This window comes from Nematolebias whitei, chromosome 22 (assembly GCF_014905685.2).
Source record: "Nematolebias whitei isolate Nwh7 chromosome 22, NemWhi1, whole genome shotgun sequence".
Lineage (NCBI taxonomy): Eukaryota > Metazoa > Chordata > Actinopteri > Cyprinodontiformes > Rivulidae > Nematolebias > Nematolebias whitei.
In genome coordinates, this window is record NC_056519.1 from 22562464 (window position 1) to 22570990 (window position 8527).

The 8527-nt window shown below is 39.9% G+C and overlaps 1 protein-coding gene across 1 annotated transcript in view; it reads right to left on the reverse strand.

Annotated features, from left to right (window-relative positions):
* Window positions 1-2925: 2925 nt before the first annotated feature.
* The window catches only part of LOC119428188 (aryl hydrocarbon receptor nuclear translocator-like protein 2), a 28377-nt gene continuing 22775 nt past the window's right edge, over window positions 2926-8527 (reverse strand). The window contains exons 13-17 of the mRNA XM_037695833.1: window positions 7316-7371; window positions 7124-7235; window positions 3644-3722; window positions 3425-3521; window positions 2926-3272 (exon numbers count right to left, since the gene is read on the reverse strand). Of these exons, the coding sequence (XP_037551761.1) occupies window positions 3115-3272; window positions 3425-3521; window positions 3644-3722; window positions 7124-7235; window positions 7316-7371 (502 nt within the window). The 3' untranslated portion in view covers window positions 2926-3114. The remainder of the gene's footprint in view (window positions 3273-3424; window positions 3522-3643; window positions 3723-7123; window positions 7236-7315; window positions 7372-8527) is intronic.

An 8527-nucleotide genomic window follows, 5' to 3' on the forward strand; every position in this document is an offset into this window, starting at 1 on the left:
GTCCACTGCTGCTATCCTGTATGTGTATCGAGCGCTACCTGGCAGCCGCAAAACCCATGGTATACCTGAAGGTGAAGCGGTGGGAGTATCGTATTGCTGTTTCTGCAGTGATGTGGCTCATTACTTTGTCTTTTTGTCTGGCAACTGGTAAGTGCCAATCTACATTTAATCTAAAACCATAGGTTGATATTTTTAGGGTGCAAACCGGTCTTCTATGATAAAAAAAAAATGTTTTGACTTCAGTATTGTGTTTTTGAAAGCTAAGAAGCAAGATAAAACTAAAAGGTTATGAAATATAACCTTTAAAGTGTTGTAACACGGTAAATAAATATTCACCAAAGAAAGCCTCGTTTCTACTTCAACTGCGGCTTTCAAAAAAAATAGTTAATTGAATACACCAAAGAAACTCAACTTGAGGATAAAATCAGTTTGAAAAACTGATAAAATATGAACAACTGTTGTCAAAATCAATATTCATGTGCATTTTACAGGTTTAAAGCAAGACATGGTTAAGATGATGGTGTTTGTTTCTGTGATCATCTCCTGCCTCTTCCTTCTGATGCTCGTCTGCCTCGGCGGTGTGGTCAGGTCACTCTGGCAGCAAAGTCCTGCTCTCATAACAATTGGAAACCAACCACGAAATACATCACCCATGAAGAGACGGGCCGTGGGTAATGTGTTGGCTGTGGTGGTACCTGCCGTGATGTCTTACCTCCCTGTCCTAGTGTTGTTTCCTTTGGTCTTGTACACATTATACAGCAATAATACAATGGATAATGTCACATGTACTGCCTTTGAATTATCCAGGTTATTTCCTGAGTTTGGTCTCCTCATCGGTCCTCTGTTTTACCTTTCCAAGGCAAAACAAATGAGCTGTCTTTCTGGAGCAAAACAGAAATAGTGCAACAAAATATAATAAAACCAGAGCACACAAAATGTTTCGTCCTTTAGAAGTGCCAGTGTATTTCATTTTTTACTTCCTCTGGGCAAACTGTAATATAAAACTTTCCTAATGATGCTATTGTAGAACACAGAATAATTATAGTATGTAGTTTTTGTGTGTTTTTACTTCACATGAGCTACTCTCTCTGGATCAGGAGTCTTGTATTACGACCCTGGACTCCTTGGCCCTGTTAAAACCCTGAACTCACACCTCAGACCTGGTTAAATGATAGCACCCGAGCACCCAGACAATGGTGCAGGAAAGCAGAGCAAAAGTGGAAAAAACACAAACTACAGGTTTTTATTAATATACTAAGAAATCTTGGAAGTTTTATCAGACCACTGGAAAAAAATAAGAAAAATTATAATTATCTCAAATATTTGCTTCGACTATTGTAATTATGTTTTTATTTTTTTTATTTTTTTTTTTATGAATATCAACTCGATTCTGAATGGGCAATTCTGGAGTTCCTCAGGGCTTGATTCTCGGACCTCTACCTGCTCACTTTAGGGTCTAGTCTGAGAAAACATGGCATCTCCTTCCATTGCTGTGGAGATGACTGGGAGATTTACCTGTCCCTAAAGCCAAATAATTCTTGCTCCATCCAGCTACTACTAAAATGTCTTGACAATATCAAGGCATGGATTGCTCTTGAGCTTTTTAAGTTTTAACATTTTACTTGTTCTATCCTCGCTCCAATGGCTCCATATGTGTCACACAATTTATAAAAAAAAAGTTTATGTTGACATATAAATGCCTAAATGTTCTTGCCTCCTCATATGTCTCTGACTTGTTTCAGCCTTAAGTTCCTGTGTGGCTTTGAGATCATCTGATCATATGCTGTCAGTGGTACAGAAAACTAGACTCAATTTCAGAGATCTTTTTTATGGCATAGCTCCCAAATTATGGAACAATTTGCTTTCTAATATTAGACTTACTTTTTGTATTTAAATCCTTTTAAATAAACTAATTTGTTCACCCAGTGAATTTAGTTTTTTGAATATACAATGTTTGCTGTGTATTGAAATGAGGATTTCAAAAAATCAACTGGTTATCATTGCTTTTGTAAGTTTATGAATGTAAAGATCAAACAAATATAGTTTCTACAAATGTAAAAGAGCAATGCTATTCTTTGTTGACCTGATGTGAAATAAAACAACAATATTCTTCTCTTACCAGAAAAAGGTCAATAGTTTTTGATGCTTCATCTGTATGGGCTTAAACTTGCTCAGGATTGCAGGGGACTGATGTCTATTTCCAGCAGCCGACAAGTAATAGGCAGAGTACACTCTGGACAGGTTGTCAGTTCAGCACAGGACCAAAACTGACAACAAAACACAACCACACTCGCACGTAAAAGTCAGTTTCGAATTGTTCATCAATTTACCATGCTCTATTTATTTATTTATTTTGACTGGGAGAGGAATTTCCTGAGAAACCTCAAAGAACATCCATGGATCCACAAGAAGACACTGAAAGGCCCGAGCCAAGATTGGAACCCACCACCTTCTCGCTGTAAGGCAACAACCATAAACACTCTGCTCTATATTTTTAATTTAGTGCTTTTCTGTATTTACCAACCCACTGTTTTTTGTGTTTATGACAGCTAAATTGACCAAGCTATGGACAAAATTTCAGACAAAATATTTTTATATATAATTTTTTTTACTTTTGCTTGCAATTAATTGTAACGAGGGTCTTTAAAACGTACAAATAAAACAGAGAATCATGACAATCATGGCGGTGTACCAAAGAACATACAAATGTCAAAAGGTTTGACGTTTTTCTAGCAGCACTGCAGACGACAGGAGTCTGGTTCTTCTTTGTCCCTTTGTCACTGATGGCGGCAGGGTTACTGTGCTGTCTTTTTGTGAAAAGTCACGACTTTGGTGCCCCTTTGAGATGTTAAGGTGTCAATGAGGGAGACACTTTCTCACCAGTGGGTCAAGAAGTACTTGAACTTCCTTTTTCTTCAAGCAAGAACCAAAAGACCATTAATCACAGCTGCAACATAGCGTTCTTCTCAGCCGTCTTCAAGTAAGACATGTTGCAGCTTTTGGTACAAATCCAGTAGCTTCACATGTGCAAGGCCCGATAGGTCTTCAGCTGATAAATATCTCAGTAAATGGCAAGAAACGGCACAAGAGAGTTTGAGAGGGGATGAACTCCCTCTAGAAAGGCCAGTGTAAATCCTCAAAGTCTGCAGATTGAGCCATGCTTACATCTGTGTCCAGCAACCTCCAGATGACCTCCATAGCCGCCTCATCGCTGCTAAAACTGCTCAGCCCTGGAACAACCATGCTCTCTAAGCCCAGCTGGGATGACTCACCTGGATGAAATCAAACAGAGTATCTCAAGGTTTACAAGTTAAAAAAAAATATATATATATATATGGAGTACTGCCATGTGACAACTCATCTTTAAAGGATACCACAAAAATTAAGTGGAAGTGAGTTTTCTAAGATGCAGAGCGCACGTTACCTGGATCCTCAGACATGGCACCGCTAGCAACAGCTGCTGTCTTCGAGTCAGCCTGGGACTCTGAGGAGCTGCCTGCTTCCTCTTCTCGACTGGAAGTCTGGAAGAAGGAGATAAACATCAACCTTCAAAGAGCCCATGTTTCCATGATTTAAACAAACCAACCAATGAGTGGGTGTGATGCGTTTGGTAACTGTCAATGCATTTTATTAGGTCACTTACACTCCTGCTGTTCTGTAGACATTTCTCCTGGGCCGAGCTAAATGGACTTGGGGCTCCACTTGAAGGAGATGAGTTTGCCCTTTTGTGAAACATGATATAAAAAGAAATTTTTGAAAACTAGGTTTGCTAAAAATTACATTGTAATAAAATGCTAGCTGGCTGCAACGAGAAGTTAACCCATAATAACACTTGGGCCAAAGACTTCTGCTTGGATTGCAGCACAGTCCAAGAAAGGTGAATTCAGACAGTTTGTATGTTATTTTGTAGAATAAAGAGGAAAACATTAGCTGCAGTGAGACTGACAATATAATCTATAAACTAGGCTAGGCTAATGGCAAGTCCACTCTCAACACTGACAAACCAGTGTGAGAGAACATTACTTTAGCTAATATTAAACCCAGGCACAGCCAGGGGCCAGATTAACACTTCGCTGTACCCTGGGCAACAATCTTCAAAGGCCCCATCATCATGACCCCAGAATCACCATAATCTGGCAAAATACAGAATAAGTTACCACAATATACAGTAAATATACTTAAAATTCTAACTATCAAGTGTATTTTTATGTACAAAACTCCGAATGCTCATTGACACAAATCATCAAGACTGAATTAAGTTGAACGCACTTTGAACACCACATGACACCATATGTGTACTTGTTTAGTAACGTGCTGGACACTGGTGTCAGAAGCATTTATAATGTGTGGGGGTGGGGGGGTGAGACATACTGATGGGGTGGGGGGACACACTGGTGGGAGGGTCTGGGGGTCCTCCCCAGAAAATTTTGAATAAAGTAGATGCCATTTCCTGCATTCTGGTATATTTTAATGGTTGATTAACATCTAGTTTTACCTACACAAGTAACACTGGGAACACCTTGGGATTCCCCTGGAGGAGCTGGTCCAAGTGTCTGAGGAGAGGGAAGTCTGGGCCTCCATACTTAGGCTGGTACCACCACGGATGGATGGAAGTAAACACTTGATTCAGTAAATATTTTAGAGCTAATGGTACAACAAGAAGTAGCCTGACCAACAGCTGATTCAATAATTAAAAATATTATCTATTCAAAGGTGACGATTTGATGCCCACATTAAAATTAAATCACTGTAACTTAGTTGACTTCAAATGAAATAATATCATCAATGAATGTTTACGACAAAGGATTTACTGATTATAACAAAGATTATTTTAAGAAACCTCCCAGTATAAATCATAAAACCATAATGATTTCTGCTCATTCTAAATTTGTCAAATGACCTAAATCTCCTAAAGTGAATGAGAATCATTTTAAAATAATAAATAAGATATATTTTGTACCCATGTTTCTGCAAAGATTTAAATTTGATGTTGATTTGTTGCCCTTTGTAAATCACAAGATGAATCCCTCGAGCAATTTTTTTAAATGTCAGTACAAAGTGTTTGGTCAGACATCAGAAACTGGATTAATCTCAAACTTAACATTCCTTCTTTTCATGCTGATGACATTTTACTTTATGTGGATAATTGAAGCTCAGCTTTCTCTGATGTCATAAATATAGTTGTACTTATGGCAAAGTACCACATTCACTGTAGTAAGAGGAGACATAATAATCCCTCCTTCCTGTTTAATGAACGATTTTAAGTCGTACTATTCTTCATGAAGTAGATTAAAAATCTGCAAAACTGCTAAAAAATCATCTCACAACAGATTCAAACTTATTGTTTTAATTAAAACAATGTTTCTCAAGAAAAAAAACCTGATGAGCTTGTCAGCAGGTAAGGGGCGTTTACCTTCGGGACAAATTGAGGTTGTCGATTGGTCAGTTACTGACACGCCTTCTGAGTTGATTGACAGGTTGCGCCGTCGAGGATCCGATTGAAAAAAAAAAAAACCGAGAGCTGCAGCAGCCGCGCTGGGAGGAGGCGGGGCTGCACAAATGTAGTAGAAGTGCAGCAGAGCTCCAAATATAACGGGAGATAACCAGATATTTTGCTTGTGCCCTCACTTCCCTGGGCCCCTTAGAGATCGTGGGCCCCTGGGCAGTTGCCCATATGGTTAATCCGGCCTTGGGCGCAGCTGGTCTGTAATGGCAGGTGGGGCATTCATTTGCCCCACAAAATAGTTCCTCCTAATAAAAATAAATTACTTATTTTCAGATCTGGCATGGGGGGTACAGGTCACCGACCCACGTTCGTCAAGGGGATTTATCAGATCTCACCCTGTCGGCAGAGATTGGAACAGGCAGGTTTTAGCTCGTTGATACGACCGACACGAGACCTGACGCGAGTTCATCAAATGCAGGAATAGCTGAGGTGAAACCTGCTGTGGTCAACAGTGGAGATATTCTGTTTAAATCCATACTGGGATAGACAGAGGGGACCCGAACAGAACACAGAAAACTGAGGACGTCAGAAAAAATACGTAAAAAAAACGTGACATTTTTGCCAACGTTAGGATTTTAGTTAACCATCTCTGTGGCAGTTAAATGTGTGTGACTGTGGTAGGTCAGAGGTTAAATCTGTAGTTTTGCACTCGTGTCTGTGGGTTTGAACCTAGTTTAGATTTTTAATTAACATGAGTGACAATGTGCACCACCTTTGTTCTTCTTTCTGCTGCTCCCTTCTTCAGGGGTCGCCACCGCGAACTAACTTGTACGAAGACTTGACTATTGTTTTTACGCCCGGATGCCCTTCGTGATGCAACCACAGACCACTGAGCTACCACAGCCCTCTGTGTGGAGCAGAGAGCTGCCATCTAGGGTGGGGTTAAGGGCCTTGCTCAAGGGCCCAGAGTGGGGCAAATGAGGGAGGAGGCAGGTGTGGGTGTTTCACATTCTCCACCCACATTTTGACGTTGTAGGTCCAGGCAGTCGAACCAGCGACCTTCCGATCACAGGTCCACCTTCGCTAGCCTCTGTGCCACCACTCCCCCTACATCATCCAAATTAATACACTAGGATTAGAGATTAATACACCAGGAAGAATTAGTACTTCAAATCAAGAAATTCAATCCAGAAAGCTGTGTACCTGTCCATTTCATGTTACCCAGGTAGAATTAAAAATATTGCCATGGAGGTGGGTGCGAAAGGCGTCCATTTCTCTGATTTAAGTATTAGACCAGATTGTTTTTATGAGACACAAATTTGACGCAGAGCAGGAAAAAAAAAGTAACATTTGTGATGTTAGTGCTTCAGGAAATGAATGTCCACTAATAGACGCTCAGGAGCCGCTACTGATTAAACCTCTACACTGTCACATGACCTCTTTAGTTGAGTTTTCTCAACTGAAAAGTATCCCTTACTATATGTGAACGCATGTGTAAACAGACGGTACGTCAGTGGTCTCAAGGCTGTTGAGTGCATCAGTCTGCAGGGAGTTGAGTCAATTTCTGAACTGGCTGGACGAGCTGATTCAACATGTCCAGTCTTTCTTTATCTAGAAAAATATCCTCTCTCTTTTGAAGACAAGATTCTGTTTGCTGATGATTTCAATGGGATGTACCTGTAAGAGTCGATGAGCTCGTTGGCGATTTGGGTCCCGATGCTGCCTGCGTAGATCATTGTGCCCGCACCAGTGGACAGGCCTGGGATTTCTGGGATTTGCTTTGTGTCTTCTGCTGAAACAGAAACAGAAAAACCCACAAAGGTCACACAGACAACACAAACGGCTACAAGAGCCGCAGAGATCGCTTACCGTGTAGTGCTTTTGAGCTGCTAGCCTCCGCATTATCTTTTGTGTGACCAGGCCCCCTGTTGGTGCAAGGAAGTAGTTGTGATATTTGTATCCCATTTACAGTATTTTAAATCCATACAAACCCTCCTGCTGCCCTTGGGACAAAATGACCCACAAGGCCTTAAGGCAATATACTGGGATGTCAAAAAAATCAGTACAAAGATTCTCCCAGATAGATTGTAACATTTAGAAGTGTATTTTGAACTTCAAGCCATGAAAAAAATAAAAAAATCTTTTAAAATTATGTACATATAAATATGGAATCAAAATGGAAAAGCTTTGAAGGGCGTCAGTACAGCTACTGCTTAAAACTCCAACGTCCATCAACTTTTTCTATAAAGCCCAATATTTATTTATGACTTACATCTGGAATGATCTAAATTGTAAATGCAGATGTTTTGATACATAAACTATTAGAAGAGTAAAAAGAACCAAGATTCAACAGTTGGTGCACCAATGTCCCTCGTTGCTGAGGGATTTCAATAGTGAATGTTTGTGATTTTCCAGATGAATGTTTTTTCTAGACTGGAATTGAACAGGGAATGCAGGTAAACCTTAATGTTTTTGGTGCAAGACATTTAAAAATCTTAGTTTTTTTTCTTGTCCTGAACAGAGTGATGGCTCCTGGCAAGCGGAGGGATTAATTTTATCCACCACCAGGCACAATGGGGGTGGCGGATGGTGGCCTCGGTCACCATAAATTATTTTTCGGCCACCCCACTGACCACCCTAACCAACTGAAGAAACTATATATTCTTATTGACACAGTTTCCTCAAATGACTGGGGTGGCCATTTTACATTTACATAACACATACAGGAAAGAGTTCACAGCGCTTCATTTTTTCCACATTTTGTTATCTTACAGCCTTATTCTAAACTGTTTTAAATTCATCCCTTTCCTAAAAATTCAACACACATTATGGCAATGCAAAAAAAAAAGACTTTGAGATTTTTGTAAATTAATTAAAAATAGAAAACTAAGCAATCACATTCACAGTATTTTCCAGCGTATAAGTCACAGTTCTGCAGATTTAGTGGCTCCGGCTGCAATGAATGAATGAATGAATGAATGAATGAATGAATGGATGAATGGATGAATGGATGGATGGATGGATGAATGGATGAATGGATGGATGGATGGATGGATGGATGGATGGATGGATGGATGGATG